The following is a 17,755-nucleotide window of genomic DNA, read 5'->3' as shown; positions in this document are numbered from 1 at the left end:
CTTTGAGCTAAATTAAACTAATTCTTTAAATTACATATTAATATTAAGTTTTTTTTTTACGTTACACTAGCAAAGCAATAGTACTTTTTCTTTTTTTTATGCGTAACTGAACAAGCAGTTTTTATCTGATTAATTATATTAGAGGTCTATTAGGGAGACCCAAATAAAACATGGCACTGATTCTTGAGACATGGAACAAAATATGCCCCTTAATTTTACCTGCAAATTAGTTTTTAAAATAGCAGATTTTACACTAGATCACTATACTGTTCTTTACACAAATGTATCATTTGGTTTTCTCTTGTATTAAATTATCTTGTACTACTCCTACACCATATTTTAAGTCTTGATTAAAATAATGTATAGAAGAAAATACAGATATTAAAATAAAAAATAAAGTTGATATAATTTCATATATAAAGTAGTTGTGCATATTTTTCATCTCTCATTATTACACGAACAATAAAATTAAAAATAATTCAGATTAGGGGTGGGCGATATGACATATCAAGATACATGTATGAGTAATTTTATTTCACAGTAGCAATATATATTACATTATTTATGCTTTAAATAAGGTCTTTATGATATCAAAATGTTTGATACCATAGAAATGTAATAATTCTTGTCACCAGTGTCAATATCACAAAATTAATACTAGCCTAAATTTACAAAAAAACAAAAACTCAAGCTCACTGAAGACAAGTAAACAGTCAGCGATTAAATAAGAAACTAATTACAAGCATTAGGACAAAAAAAAAAAATACAGTAGAGCAAATAAATAAAAATACTACATATATTGTATAAAGTAATCAAATGCATAAAACACTGCATATTCTTCACTGTGTAAATTAAATATATGTATTTATTGTTAATAAAGTTACAAAAGTTAGTCAAGGGCAGTGAGATATTTCCTCTCTATTGTTGTTTGATTAACAAGAATGACAGACAGCAGGAATATTGGACTGCTGTCACTTTAAGAGCGGCCCAGATCTACTTTTACTCATGGCGTTTTCCTTCTCAGCTGTTTGCTTTTACATAAGACCTAAATTACTGTTTACGATGATACTTGAAAAAACAGGCATTTTGACACATACAAGTGTGTTTATTTAACTGTTCAAGGCCAATAAAGCGGTAAAAATAACTCAAAAACAGTCTTTCAGACAGCACGCGCATATAGTGAAATAGGTTCTTTTCTTTTGCTGCAGATTGCATTTCAACGGCATAAAATCACTTTTTAAACTGCAAACCTTAAAAATGCATGAAAACGATAAGTTTTCATGACCATGTAGCACAGCAACATCATGTGTAACCGCGATAGAGACGATAGTCAAAAATCTCTATCGGTTAATAGTGTCTATCGGTATATCGCCCACCCCTAGTTCAGATTTAAATTAACTTTTACACTTTTAACCTTTCATCTGCTAAAGCCTGGGACACATCAAGCCGACAGTCGACCAACGTCAGGCCATTGGTGAGTGTCTGTCAGGCTAGATTGTTTGGTGTGTTACACACATCGGCTCTTGTCAGGCTCATCTTGATTCAACATGTTGAATCGGCATCGGGCCGTCGGGGAGAGTGAGAACTCTGATCGGATGTTGAATTTAGCGAATGAGTCCGAGAATTAAAGCGAAAGTGATGAAAACGAGTAAGTAAATTAAGGCGGCACAGACAGAATGCTGTTCTACTGTTATGTGATCTTACAAGCATTCTAATATGCGAATATTTTCGTAAAACAAGAGGAGCTGCTTTAAATGGAGAAAATTATCAATATAAATGATAAGCAAGCGTTGCCTTGTTTACATTTTGTATATCTGCGTTTATCTCGTAATCCTTGTTTTGGTTCCTCCTTTTAAATGACGAATATATACTATTGGTAGCTGCTGATATAGACAGCTAATTCCTCTCACGCAGGCGCAGAACACACATGTCAGTTCGCAGTCCGCTGTAGTCTGTAGTTCAAGCACAGCTTTTCGGTCCAGACGCTGCTGCCAATGCAAGGCAACAACACTGTCAGCTTTTGTCGCAGCTAGTTCTTTGAAGTTAGCTTGGTGTGTCCCGGCCTTAAGAAATACTCAAGAATCAGTGCCTTGTCACTCACAGGATCAAACCTGTCTGAAGACTGAAGCTCAGTTCTGCTGAATGAAGGTGACATTCTGTACCAGAAAGTACATCAAAAACATCAGCAAACCTGCAACTTCCTAAAACTTCCATTTTAAGAACTTCTGACAACATAGCTTTTTGTATCAATGGTAAACAGCACATTAACTGAAGTGTCCGGAAGTGCGGAAGCATGGCATGCAGGACACGCATGATGGCAACTTGGGTGATTTCAGAGTCCTTGAGCTTAGCCGGCGGCCCTGACCAACCTCCTACTTCAACTCGAGGTCCAAACGGAGGTCCTTCTTCCACATGGGTAGCCCCTCCACCTCCACTTTCCACTCCTGCTTTTTATTTGGTCACTTAAGGTGTGAGCATGGCCTCCATTCCCCTTTTTTCCAATCTCCGTTCAAATTTATTGGGTTCAGAAAAGGCCCTACTGTCCTTCTGCTGCTTGAAAATAGAGATCAGAGTATCCATTACTCCGACAGAGATGGATGTAGGTCCAGACGCATCGTCCCCATAACAAGGACATCAAAGAGAGGGACCCCCTCTTTCCAACCTGACCCCCGCGAAGATCTCCTCACTCTCCCCTCATTATGCCATTCTCTCATAGCCGTTTTGATATAAAACCCCCCACTCTAGTGGGGCTGAAGCCTAACTACATGGCCATCCCATCAACATCGCTTCCATTACAAAACATGAGATGGAGGGGAGTCAAGGACAGGGTGGCAATAAATGAGGGTGGAATACATCTGGAATCATTGTCATACAGGTTAAGCATTATGCGAACTTCATTCAGGATTGGTAAATCAGCGGCTGGCCTGGAGCTCATAACCCACAGAGGTAATAAAGATACAGGCTGCAGAAAGGCCCTCGGTGGGCCAACCAAGCAGAGAGTCGTAACGGTGCGCACATCATATCGCAAGGCCGTGCCAGAATTAATTACGTGCCTACGAAAATAGGATGCTCTAAGCCACTCATTTCCTTTGAAAATCACTCGTCTAAGATAATAGTTATGTTCGGACGCTTATAAAAATATCAGCACGATATTTCAAGGTATTCCACACAGTTGGCCTGTTTTGAATTGATGTACGGGCGAAGGTTTAAACAAGATTATGGGAGCACAGAAGAGATTGGAGGACTCATTTAATATAGTCACGCACCATTTGGTAGAGAAAATCTACTAGACTAGACTCATGTTTAAGGAGCACATGGGCTGCAAAAACATACAGCAGGTGGGCGAGTGGAAGCGCTATAGGGTAGACCCCCTATTCTAGTTAAAGCGACTGTGGTAATACTCACTGTATGGGGCCAGTGGAACAGGGTGAGCGATGTGCGCGGGCCCGGGAACAGCTACAGTGAGAGGCTCCTCCGTACTCCCGGACCGCTGGATGGCCAGATCAACCTCCTCATCAGTCAGACCTACATAGAGAGAAGGTGGTATGATATTAAACACCTCAACATATTTGTCAAAAATAAAAAAATATATATACACATTTCAGGAATATATGGCCTCTCGGTCCTTAGTTCCACAAAATCATAATGACATGGCAGATACTCTTTTCTTCATTCCTATGCCAATCTTCATGCATACCCCAAATCACAAACACTTCACACATCAATACAAACATCACCAAGATGAACAAGGTCACCCAAATATTTATTATGCAAATCCACATACAAAGAGAAATCATACAAATATCAGAAATATCTGATGATTAACAGATTCTCTCTGCCACTGGTGTATTATTTAATGTAATTTATATATTTTATATATAAAGTAATTGTGCATATACAGTCTTTGTTGTCTCTTAATACCCCTTAACACAAGCTGTAAAGAAACCATTTGGTATTTTTAGAAAATTAGACTACTTCATTTTAAGAAGTATAGCTTCTATATATTTGCAATACATACATGTATCTGACCGTGTTGATTGACATTGAATGATGGGCAAAGGCACTTTTTTTTGTAGTAGAAAACTGTATGAAAACGTTGGTGAAACCTGAACAGATTGTTCCAAAATAAAATTTTTCCAACCTTTCATGTCTGAGTAAGAACAAGAATCAGTGCCTTGTCACTCACAAGACTGAAGGCACAATTCTACCAAATGAAAGTGTCAGAAAACTCCAGAAATTACTAGAAAAACAGTGTAATCTGAGAGGAAAGAGTGATGATATTAAGTGGAAGTGTGTCCTTGACTGTCCTTTGGAACCTGCAAACAGATCTTGAAGTTAAAATGTTCACTAAACTAGGTTAATAACACTATAGGCGGCAGATATATACCAGGAGAAGCAGCTCTGGAGGTCCAAAGCTCTGAGCTCTTCTCCATTACAGTCAGATCTCAAGAACAGAGCCTGTCCATTTCCTGCTGCTATATTTCCCCAGGTAGAGCTCAGTGAAACCCAAGACAGATAAAATGCATTATTTTAATTTCTTCATTGTAATGTAAATGTATTACATAATTTTGCAAACGCCAATATAATTTAATCTTCAGATCTTTTTTAATGATTTTAGAGGTGATTAAATTGCATAGAGGTCCCTGATGGAAAATGACAGGAGAGGGGGTAAAAAAAATCTAATATTAATATTTCCTTTTGTGGAAAAAAAAAGCTAGTTTATTTCCAACACTGCACGCAGTCATTGGTCTGCGTCTTGTCTTGATTAAAGGATTAGTTCACTTTAAAAAAACTTTTGCTGATAATTTACTCACCCCCATGTCATCCAAGATGTCCATGTCTTTCTTTCTTCAGTCGAAAAGAAATTAAGGTTTTTGATGAAAACATATCTTCATATAATGAACTTCAATGGGACCCAAACGGTTCAAGGTCCAAATGACAGTTTCTGTGCAGCTTCAAAGGGCTTTAAACGATACCAGACGATGAATAAGGGTGTTATCTAGCGAAACGATCGGTTATTTCAAAAATAAATTAAAAAAAAGTTTAAGTTTTATAAGCACAAACGCTCGCCTTGCTCTGTTCTGTGATGCGCGTTCGTGACGTCACGTAATACGCAATTACGTGGAAAAGGTCACGGTTGAGGTAGGCGGAAGTACCGAGTCAGTAGGCTTTTTAATATTAAAACACCCAGGATACGCACACGAAATGGTCATTTTAAACGATAAACTGACACAAAGACATTTGAATATGTGTATATGGTCCTCCTTCCGCACATTTGTAAACACTGACTCGGTACTTCCGCCTACATCAAGCGTGACCTTTTCAACGCAATTGCGTATTACGTGATGTCACGAACGCGCATCACAGAACAGAGCACGGCGAGCATTTGTGCTTATAAAACTTAAACTTTATTTATTTTTGAAATGACCGATCGTTTCGCTAGATAAGACCCTTATTCATCGCCTGGTATCGTTTAAAGCCCTTTGAAGCTGCACTGAAACGGTCATTTGGACCTTGAACCGTTTGGGTCCCATTGAAGTCCATTATATGGAGAAACGTTTTCATCAAAAACCTTAATTTCTTTTCGACTGAAGAAAGAAAGACATGGACATCTTGGATGACATGGGGGTGAGTAAATTATCAGCAAAAGTTTTTTTAAAAGTGAACTAATCCTTTAAGCGACTCTGCGGGCCTAAACAGAGCTGCAATGGAGTAGATGGCAACAAGAGCCCGGAGAAATACTGGGAAAAGAAAGACAGAGGCGGAAAAAGCCTGTTAGTCGAATGTACTTGTGCTTTGACATTTAATGAAGACATAAAAGCAGGAAAACATTATGGGTTTCCTCTACAATTGGCACATAAAACCCAAATGCTTTAACATCTCCATTTAGAGCCAATGGTTTAAAAAGGCTCCAGTTTCTATTAAACTGTAAGTTACACATATCAAATTAATAAATCTACTGTATCCTGCAACAAACACACTCCCTCTGACCTTTGTTTGTCCACAGTAGACTGGAGTGTGTCACGTCTGTCATTGCGTATTTAGTCTCTCTCGCGCGTGCTCTTGCTGTTTACTGGAGATATCCCCTTGGGCATTGCGCTACTCTATTCCACATGCTTTCATACGGCACGGCTGCCTGCCAGAGAGCCAAAAGGCTGAGCTTTGCTCCAAATTGAGCTGTTTAAAGAGCAGACAGCAAGCTGTTTTTGCGCTGTAATACACACATCATAAATGTGGCAAATGCCAGTGCCACATGTGCTTAAATAGAGCGGAGAGAACTGGGAGCTTGGCAGAAAACAGAGTCTGAGCCTGTTCAGCCCTGTCTACTGGGTATGAAATCACAGTCACACTTCATAGAGCCACAATAACAACACTGCAAAACAATACAGGAGCACACAAACACAGCAGAGGTAGGGATGCATGGTTTATTGCATTTTTATTGCTGCATTTCATGGATTTCCAGTAAAAGTTTCAATTTATAACTGTGTGAGTTTAATTACAGCAATTAATCATAAAAATGTTACCTTTTTTTAAAGAAAAGTTAATGATTACTAAAAAACAGAAATACGTTTCTTTATGACAAAGATATCATGGGGAAAAAAATGTAGTGGGGACAGTGCTAATATAGATTAAAAAAAAAAGTCCGGAGTCGAAAAAAAAGAAAAGAATTTATATTATGACAAATCATACCTGTTTATATCCATAGCAAAATTAATTAGTGGCTATAGCCAAAAAGTGGCCTATATAAAACATGACTGATCATCAAATCATATGCATATTAGTTTTTAATTAGTTTTATTAACATTTATTTTTATTATTTTTTATTTAATTCCTTGTTCATTTTATTATACATTTTTCTTATTTTTATTTCTTGATTTTCTTTAACTGTATAAATATTTATATATGTCTGTTATTCCTCCTTACTTGATTGGTTGTTCTATTGATGTTTTTGGCTTATATTTGAAAGACAATAAAAAGTTGATTACAAAAAAAAGCATATTAGAATGATTTCTGAAGGATCATGTGACACTAAAAACAGTAATGGCTGCTGAAAATGCCATCACAGAAATAAATTTGATTTTATAATGCAATAAAATGGAAAACGGTTAAATTGTAACAAAAAGTTCCTGTATTTTAATGTATTTTTGGTGAGCATAAAAGACGACTTCTAAACACCAGCTCATAAAAAAAACAGCTCTAAATCATACAAAGTTTCCTCTTCCACAGCAGCAAAACGTTAACATCCAGAATTTATGACACTGATCTCTCTACATATAACCATATTCTCCCTTACTTGTCAAGAACGACATTAACAAAATTTATACCACCCATGTAGCTGATTTTTCCTCTCTTGCAGAAATCTCTAGGTTGAGGTCAAAGTTAAAAGGAGGGGCAGGTTCTGTGGAGGTTGAAATGGCCCTGAAAAATGTTGAATAATTTAAGGCAAATATTGGTCATCCTGTCTTGCATGGCATTCAAAGTGCCAGGAAGCAGCCATAGCCATGTGCTGAGCTGGTGCAGTCAGCCTGTACTGCCCAATAAGCAATAATGTGTCCCTGGACTCCCTATTCATCTGACCACACCAGACTGCATGGTGGCAGACTATTGAATGAGACCTGGAGGCCCCCCTCTCATTTCCTCCCACTCACCTCGCCGTAAAGACGCTATCAGGAAGTTCACGTTTTCGTGAGTTCACCTGAGAACGAAGGGGTCGTTTACTAAGGACGTAATGAACAAATATGTACATATTCGTAACGTCATTTGCATTCTTAAATAGCACCCCCCCGCGCAACTACAAAGGGGTCCGGTGCGCATCCAAATAAGATGCATGCAAATTCATTAACGCGTTTGCTTTTCTTTCGGGTTTTCGGACTCACTCAACTGTTTTGTCTCCTCTGATGCCTTTATTACAAAGAAAATGGGACGACAAATGAAAGACCTTTGAGATCCAATTTAAAAGAAGGACAACAAGAGTGAATTTTACATATAAAAGGAAAAGGACACAAAAAGGAAACAAGAAATTTATTACAGTTCCCAAAACCTGTGGAATGACCCCTTGGACCTCCATTTCAGATGGACCTGCCGGTAGATGAATTATTTTTTTTTTAGACATAAATTACATCTAATGACGACACCGTAAAAAAAGAACAATAATGGAAAGCTATTCTGTATTTCATTATACTGTATTATTGGGTGCACCTGATACACGCAGAGCCTGTTTATGAGTCACCATATTAGCAGATGCTCAGTCGAAGCATTTGCTTTGACCTTGCCATTCTCATTGGGGCATGAAATTACGGTGGTGGCACTGCGATATTACAGCTATAAATACTGTAAACTGCATATCTGGGCTACGTTTTCTATTGTCTTTCAACATAAACCTGATCGGTATTTATTTAAAGGAAAACCCATTGCTCTCTGTATTATTTATGGCTCTATTTTCTGGGCTCTTATTTTCAGGATGTTTTTTTTCTCCACCCTTTTTTGTTTTAAAGAGTGATGAGGCGACTCATCCAGCCATAAAGTGCAGTTCTCCAATTTTGGCACTTGTGAACTTCATAGGGTAAGAACAAGCTCACAGGGACAATTATAAAATTGCTTACCGAACGGCTGTTAAAGGTGGCTGCTCTTTTTTCAGCAGAACAAGGCTTGAACAAAACCGTTTGGTGAATATTGCTTATTAGAATAATACCAGATTGAACATGAAGGTCACCCGAGAGCGTTTCTGTGCGATTTCACATGTCAAGTCCATGTCCCACACGATTGCATGCCTTAAATAATGACCGCTCTCATAGCGTATTCATTTATGTATTAAAAAAAAAAAAGAGGAGGACTCTGGTATTTTTCCTGCTTTATCGCCTTCCCCTGATGACAAAGGGAAAAGTGGCTGGCCTAGGTGGCGCCGTGGAGTAATTTATAACCACATCAATCCCTTTGTCTTCTATGCAGGCCTTGGTCGTTGCCATTCCTGTCCAAGAGGTGAGTCGCATCACCTTACTTGCAAACTCTTTCCTATTAATTTCAGAGATGATGAACCATTTCTTTACCTTCATGACGTGAGCGGTATTACACCTGCAGTGCACCAGTGTCCCTCATGGCCCTTTAAGCATAATGAAATGACTACAGGAAGAATGAATGAATGTTGCATTTATATAGCGCTTTATTGTGTATTGCTGTACACCCAAAGCGCTTTACAATCATGTGGGGGGGGGGGGGGGGGGGGTCTCTCCTCAACTAGTGGGGTCAAAGAACACTAGTGGGGTCAAAGATCCGGGCACCGAACGCAGCGCCAGTGTCGCACCAGATGTTCACATGCAGGCTTACTGGAAGCTGCTGGGTGAAGTTTGTGACGGGACTGGTAGACAAGGGAAAATCCATTCTCTGTTGGGAAAACTAAAGGAAAAACTGTTTTATATCCCTGGTTACTCAACTTGGAGACACTAAATGAAGGACAGTAAATTCTGTACCGCTGCCAACTAGCAGTCGGCTGAAAAATACAGCCCGTAGTTTTTTAAGATAACGCCGTATCAGCGGGCACACTTCATTTTTAGTGATTTCCCCTGAGTGAGAACACAATTTAATGTTGTTCATAATTAAAATATCATTTATTAGAAACAATACACTGTTGCGAATGTGGGTACGCTTAACTAAATATTGTCATGCGCACACATAACACAGACAGTGAGGGGCCGTTCACACAAAACGTTGTTTTTCAATGTTAAGTTGCGATAAACAGAGAACTTTCAACATTACGTTCAAACGTAAAGAGACCTTACATTTTTTCCCCATTCCACTGCCCGCGAAACAAGTTTTTCAACACAAAAATTACTTTTCTGTAAATGTCCACAAAGAAATCGTAATTTTCAAAAAAAAGTCAGTGATGAGCAAAAGTAATGATTTGTGATCCAGTGAATCAGTCATTAGAGAGATTCAAAATGATAACTCAAGAATTTAAATAATTTTAAGGGTCAATATTTTACAAATTCAATATACTGTAAATTGAAAACTAAGCTACAACAAAATGCATTTTGCAACAGCGCTGTGAATTTAGCAATGTTGCAGTGAATACCGATTTGTAAAACACTGGTGTATCAAATGTGTGTATCACAATGTTTAATATTTTTTATAAAATATATTATACAACAATGATAATATAAATAATATTAAAAATTAAATAACATTATTTTTAAATAAATTAATAAAATATTTAATACATCAATAAATGGAACTGATGAGGGGGATAAAAATCATATGAAATAGTATCTGAACAGTCACCTGAAAACTGAAAATTCCATAAACGACTGTAGAGTAACAGTAAATTGATATTACTAACCCACAAGACGATGTGAAATGATAGAGACATAACTGCCTGAAAACAAGCAAAGAAACACTTGTTCACAGACCTTCCCAAAATTTTGGGAATTATGGATAAAATGGTACACACCACAGCGATAAGGCAGTGATCACATGCAGTTTCTTTAAGCTACCTTTGTTTAAGGACAGGGCATACACTTAAGCCTAGATAAGTACATACACACCCACATTTGGAAAGCCCAATCAAAGAGTGATGTAATGATGTGGGGTGTGCTGGGGGATCAGTAATTCACAATTTACACTGTAAAATGACCTGCTTAGAAAACATTAGCACAAATCTCTGAATGCTTACCGAGACCAATCACATTCCCCTTGAAAAGAGAGGAAGACAGAAATACTGAGAGAGAGAGAAAGGGGTGGAAATCATGGAGGTATCCTTCAGCGCGGATTAGAGCATAACAGCATGTAAATAATACGTGTAGGAGAGATTGTTGTGTAAAGACGCTGCAACATGTAATCAAAGTGCTTCCTATTTTCCCCTTCATCAGCTGCCCGCCACTATGGCTGCTTGCTGCAGAAATCCAATTTAACTCCCCACTCCACCAGAAGATGGTATTGTTTTATTTTATGGGGGCTTTGACATTTCTCACTGTTAATATAGAGCAAAACTGGAAAATATTTACATAAATATGACATTAAACTGCTTTAGAGATAAAGATGGATGTATATTTAGGTGTCTTTGTTTGGGGAGATGACCTGACCTGAAATCTGATCTCTGATCTTTTTAACGTCCATAATGCTCCTCTCATTTACTTAAATCTTGACAGACAGATCAACAACACCACCTTAGAGATATAACTCATGCTAAATGTTGTTTTGTTTAACATGTAAACAGAAATTACATTACAATTTAATTACAAGTCCTTGATGTCTTTTCCTGGTCCTGGTCCTGGTCCCCTCTTTCCCTCTTCTCAGAAATAAAAGGCATCAAAGCTTAAAATATATATTTAAATAAAAATAAAAAATATAAAAAAACATAAAAATGTATTTTTAAAATTAATTAAAATACTTTTTAAATGTAATTTTCTGTTGGTAACAGCTTGTATAGTTATAAATTATCATGTCCTATGAAATAAAGACAAAAAAATCCAAATAAATAAATGTGGATAAATACATGCACATACATACAGTTTAATGCATACCATTTATATGACTTTTTAATTTATAGATAATTTAAAAATCTACATTTAAGCAATTTTAGGTACCTTTTGTAGTTATATTTTAAGGAAATAAAACATAATTGCATGTAGGCAATTTGTGTGGATGGAGGTCAATTTCTCCAACAGTGCTCTTTACTCATCTCACACTCCACAACAATACACCGCTCTTTCCTATTTTCATCCCATCAAACGTCTCAAGCTATAAAACCAACCAATATCAAACTAAATGCAGTTATAAAATAACAGATTCTAGCCTATATTCCTCATACTGCTTCAGTTTGCTTGGAAGCAACTGGATGAATCTATTTTTCACCCACAGTATTGATTGCTTTTAGTTTAAAAGTGACTCATAGTAATAATGCCGCTTTAATAATATTAAAGATAATGCTAAATTATATCCAGTATAATGAGAGTTAAAAAGGAACACATTTCTGGTTTGGGGTTGACGAAGGGGTACTTGAGGCTTACTGTACATATACAAGACAAAAAAAAACATTGGGAAAAACCGTTGTAAAGCATTTATCAGTGGCAAAAGCTGTATTTGCATATGAAATGCAGTGTAAGATAAAACGAAGCACAAATGGTTTAATGAAAAACTACAGTGTGGATTACAGACAAACATAATCAAGATGAATACATCAACAATTGCTATTGAAGAATTTGTCCCTGCATTTAGCAGTTATTACAATGACCTTGCCATAATTAATAGGTATTAGACATAAACTGTGAAAATTAAAGGTCACCTTCATAACCACTGATCCGTCATTTCGGCTAGCGTGTTTAAGGCACGCTTTTATATAAATGACATTAATCAAATTAAACTTTCGAGCAAACTCCAGGAATGGCATGGAAAACACTGCAAAAACAACACAGAGCAGTGCGTTAAAATTGCTTCTGTGAGCTCAGCAGGGCACTGGGAAAATGGTAAATTTCAGGAGAAATTTAATAAGGAGAAATTGGCTTAAGATTACTCAGCACTTTGCTTCTAGATTAGTCTCCCTCCTACCCTTCAAATTGCACGAGTTGCTTTCAGAGTGATACAACATTGTGACATAATTACATTGTTGAAGGTGAGGCTCAGTAGAAATGGCTCCGTGCTGACACAAGACGATTTTCCAGCACATGCAAATTTACAGACGGCTCACTTTAAAGCCTGCCATTTGAGGGACTAGGCAAAACGAAAAACCGTTTGCATGGTGACAAAAGGTTGCTGATTGTGATCCACAATTAAAACAAAAGGGTCATTGTGACTTTAATTCAAAAGCCGTCCTTAACAACAGGCATTATGAACTGTACCTACGCACAAATCATTCCCATATCATACTGGCTTAATTAAGCCGTCTGATTGATGGTCTGATCGTCCCATCGGGAACGTCCATTGAGAGGATATTGAATAGTTGTCTATTCAAATGTTTAGCATATTTTCATAACTACCTGACAAGCGGCAATATCGCAGCAAAGTCATCCTCGGGGTGTAAGCAGCTGCGTCCCACCCAAAATTGCATGAGCGAGCAGAGGAAACGAAAGAAATGAAACTTGAAGCGTTGATAACTCGTCGGCTGTGGTTGTAAACAGCTGTGTGCTTTGAGTTCTATCAATAACCTCTCGGTTACAAGGGTCGGTAATTAAAAGGCTAGTGACCTGGAAATAGTGTCCTCGTTCGAAGATCTCCAAATGTCTGCATAAAAAATACAACATCAAATTAGAATAGCAATAGCACGAGGCTGAGTCTTCCAGCAATAGATCTATTGATGTTCAAACACACCCTGGGGGCACATTGCCATGATAGTCCCGAGTTCACCATGCTCCCCATTACAACCTGCTTTCACTGTTAGGAGAGGTCAAAGTCAATCTAAATATACATTATACACACATACAAAACAGATACATGTAAGTAAGAATTATAAATAATACAAACACATAGGGTCCAAAAGTGTGTGAACATCAGGATTTACATGACCTTGGGAAATTCTTGCAGCTTGAATAGCATTAAAGCAAAAAAAAAAAAAAAAAAAAAAAAAAAAAAAAAAAAAGGACACATCAAATAGTAATAAATATTAAAATTCATGTTCATTTTTTTCCTCAAAATGTTATGCTGATAAAATACAATAAAAAAATAGCAATTTAAATGCATTTAGAAAAGTATGAGTTCAAGACTTCTGAAATCCACTGTAAATGTTATTTCTATAATTTTATATATATATATATATATAATATTTCTTTATATGTTCGTTAATTTGAGATTTTTTATAAATTCGTTAATTTTAATTTTTTTAATAAATAATATAGGTTAATGATTTATATTATATTATATATTATTATTATTATTATTATTATATATAATAAATTTACTTATATATTCATTAATTCATTCCGACCTCTCCATCTCTGAACATATTTATTATAAATAAATACATTTTTATTTAGTTAGTCATACTGTATGTTGAAGAGAGGGAATTGTATATGTAAAGCATAATGAAATGTTGTGTTCATGTGGATTACAGGGACCCATTGAACACTACTGACTTTTAGTTGGCATGGGGGTTTGACTATTATGGCACACTGGCATATTAATACTTAATGTACCAGTAGGCCCCTTTGAGAAATCCTCCAAACACGTTTGTTACAAAACACAAATACAATGCGTATCGCTCAAAACCTGCAAATCCCTGGATCTGGATACAATTTCACATTCAAATTCAAAAGAACCAAATTTCATCATAAACATACAGCATATTAAGCCACATAACCCAGCTGTGAATTATAAATGAAGCCGATCTACTGCTAACGAGAAGCACTGACCGAGAAAAATGCTAAAGATATTGAGACATCATAATAGGCCACTGATGTGAACAACAGCAGCCGGCAACTATGGATTTTATCTCCAGTTACCTACACCGGTCATGGAGCTATTAGGCTCGCTTTCCTCTGCTGCTCTACTAGCACCATCGTAGGCCAAATCCACCTGCCTTTACCATTAATTAGTCCCGACAGAACAAATTTCATTTTAAATAAGAGCTTATCAATTATCAAAATTATCAATAGCGTGCAAAGACAGATGAGTTATCACATTATAAAGGACAGTGCTGACCTTGCTAAACTTAAATGTAATCAAGATAAAACTAATCTGACCTTTGTGAAGGACTATATTTTATTTGAAAAAATATGCATTTCAGCGCCGAACTGATCGTTATTTTATGTGACTGATTTTAAAGTTTTAAGACCTGCTTGCAAAACACTCAAATAAGCTATAAAGTGAGACAGATTACATTGTGCTTCTCGATTTCCATCACTGCCGCCCCCAAAGTGATTCACTAAAACATCACAATGTCATTTCAGTGCTGGCTTTTAAAAAAAAATCTCTCGAAAAAGATCAAAATACAGCATACGGATTGATTTCTATCCAGGACACACTCAGGCCGGTGATCTGATCTGAAAGGGGTTTGTGCTATAGGAGAGGTAGTGGTGGGTTATGCATCAAACACACATATTGATTGATACCTAAACTGCTCTGAATTTAGAGTGAATGCATATGTATGCTCACAACACGTTACTTCTCTGGTCGATAAAACTTTCCAATGCATTCCAGTGCTTTAATATTTATGATAACAGCTAAATTAAGTAAAAGCTTTAAAATGCTAGGAGGTAGCATAATTGACAATTCCATTGAAAGTGCAGGAGGGTTTGTCAATATTAATTTTCTGGATCCCAAAGCAGCGTCCCAACTAATAGGTCATTTATCCACACAGCTGGGATCAAGCTCTCTGCAGCCCGATCGACCCTTACCTGACCCTCCAGGGCATGTAACAATGGCCTCGTCCTCTGACCCTTAAAAGCAAATGATCTCATCCCATGAACATCTTAGGCTAAAGTCCACTGGACTACATTCTGCTCCTAAAGCTGATCTGTCTTTAAAGGGATAGTTCATCCAAAAAAATGACAGTTGTGTCATTATTTACTCTCCCGAAACCTTTCTTTCTTCTGTCAAACACATATAGCAGAATGTACAAGCTGCTCTTTACGTAGATGATGACCACGGCTGTCAAACATTGATTATCAATTTAAATTTCTGCCATTGTCACAAAACAACTTGAAACTTGAAATAGTGTCATACTTCTTTAATGATTTACTTACGTTGCTTTTTTTGTCCATTTTGGAGCTCAACAGCATCAGTCCTCCTTTACTTTTCATTGTAAATGAAAGTAAAAAGAGCAGCGTGAACATTCTTCACAGCTTCTCTTTTTGCGTTCTACAGAGGATGTTTAAAAAATTCTAATTTTGGGGCAAACTGTCCTTTTAACTTAACACTACAAAAAAAGCTTTCTTTGCTACGCCGATTCCACTCATGTTTGAAATGAATAACGAAAGCATTCGGTTAAATTTAAGGTCAAAATCTTGTCAAAGTCAATGGAAAGTATCCATTCCGCCTGTAAAAATGTAACGTTTTACATTAGGTTTTGGAACATGCTGATAACGCTCACCTTTTTTCTTCAAGAACGCTTTTCTGGTTGCCAGGGGGCTTTGACGAACATGCTGGTTTTGTAGAAACTTGACTGCCGTGGCAATCTGCGAAGAGAGCAAAAAACAAAAACATCTTATATTTGCAGCGTGAAATGAGCTCAGTGTAATAGAAAGTCATCAGTAAATGAAGTTCACTGGAAATGAGAGAAAGAATCAGGAATTCTTGCAAGGCGGCTGAATTATTGCACATTTCCAACTCCCCAAGGTATATCATCAGCCAACAACAGGAACTTATAAAATAGCCCTCCCCCTCCCAATAAGTATATGGAGGCCAGACCACCAAATCACTTTAGAGATAAATCTAGGAAATGAGTGAATCAGCAGTTATAAAATTATCCCATCAAGGTTTGCTGAACAAATGGGGTATGGAGTTTAATTTGCCATTATCCTCTTTAAGACAAACTCCTAGCCTTAAGTGAGCAGAGACTGAAAATCTATACTTAATGCTGAAGTGCCCATCTGTATCTAATAACGGCACAATACCTGGCTAAAAACTTCAGCGATTCTTAAAGAAGAAAATGCATTATGATCAAATCACCTAGGCTGCATGTTGTAATGACTGAGTGTTAATGCACTAGAAAATTAAATATCATCAGAACATGTGTAGTCGGAAGTGCAGCGCCGCTCCCATCGATTCCATCGCGTTTTCCTTCGAGATGCACCTTGATCTGCCACTTTAGCTTGCTTCTCCTAGAATTAAAAAAGGGTCTCCTCCTCAAACACCATTATGGTATGAATTTGAAGTGCGGGCTCTGAAGTGGTGCTTTTAAAGAACAGATAAACATGAAATAACATCTGGAGATAGGGGGGAAACGCACACTCAAGGATAAAGCTGAACCGCCTCGTTATCGCACCTGTGGTCCCTGTGATTCAATTGTAAAAGTCATCCCTCTAATAGGCTGAAAGGTTTTGATTACTGTTCTTTTTCTTTAAGCGGCAAAAGATAAAAAGTGATTGAGAGCGCTGTCTGTGGTAATCCGTTTTAGGTAATGCATTGCATATACTAAAGACCTGTTTCAATCCAAAAGGATTGCATTTTGAAAATAGGCTGAGAAGAATGTGTAATAGTCGGGCCAGCTGTATAATTCTGCGGCGACAAATCAAGACAGAGTGAGTCGGGGACCTGGTTTTCCTTTCAAAAACACATCATATTGATTTCAGCTTAAATTTATGGGGAGCAACTTTGACTTTGTTGGATGAAGGAGGAAGACGAAAAGGGGGGCACTGCCGATTTAGGGAACGGCATGAGATTATGATTCTGATAATTGGAATAAGCAAGTAGGCAGGCCACATTGGTCTTCAAATATATATATATATATATATATATATATATATATATATATATATATATATATATTAGTCTGCAAAGAACGCAACCTTAGTCACACCTGGTTTCAGAACACATCAGGGACAACATTTTACGGTAACATGATCTTTGCAAAGTTGTTACCCAAAGGGTAAGGAAATTTCTGGATCTCTATATTAGTGTCAGGAGTTAACCTTTTTATGTTTAAAAGGGGGTATTTTTTCTAACCATCAATAAAAACACTTTGTTATCCATTTGTCAAACTGTTTATTTTGCCATTTTAAAACCGTTTGTACATGCCATTGTTTCACACCAATAATTTGTTAAAACTTTTAATGACTGAACTTATTAAAATCTCAATATGCAAAATGATTTTTAACCTATAAGTTCAATA

At 37.0% G+C, this 17,755-nt stretch overlaps 1 protein-coding gene across 1 annotated transcript in view; it reads right to left on the bottom strand.

Moving 5' to 3' along the window:
- LOC306860030 (peroxisomal membrane protein PEX14-like) overlaps nt 1-17,755 on the bottom strand; it is a 72,977-nt gene that overhangs the window by 29,469 nt on the left and 25,753 nt on the right. The window contains exons 3-4 of the mRNA XM_079401552.1: nt 16,016-16,100; nt 3,406-3,525 (exon numbers count right to left, since the gene is read on the bottom strand). Coding sequence (XP_079257678.1) covers nt 3,406-3,525; nt 16,016-16,100 — 205 coding nt within the window. The remainder of the gene's footprint in view (nt 1-3,405; nt 3,526-16,015; nt 16,101-17,755) is intronic.

Source organism: Barbus barbus, assembly GCF_936440315.1.
Source record: "Barbus barbus genome assembly, chromosome: 40".
NCBI lineage: Eukaryota > Metazoa > Chordata > Actinopteri > Cypriniformes > Cyprinidae > Barbus > Barbus barbus.
This window is presented reverse-complemented; position numbering and strand designations above follow the sequence as displayed.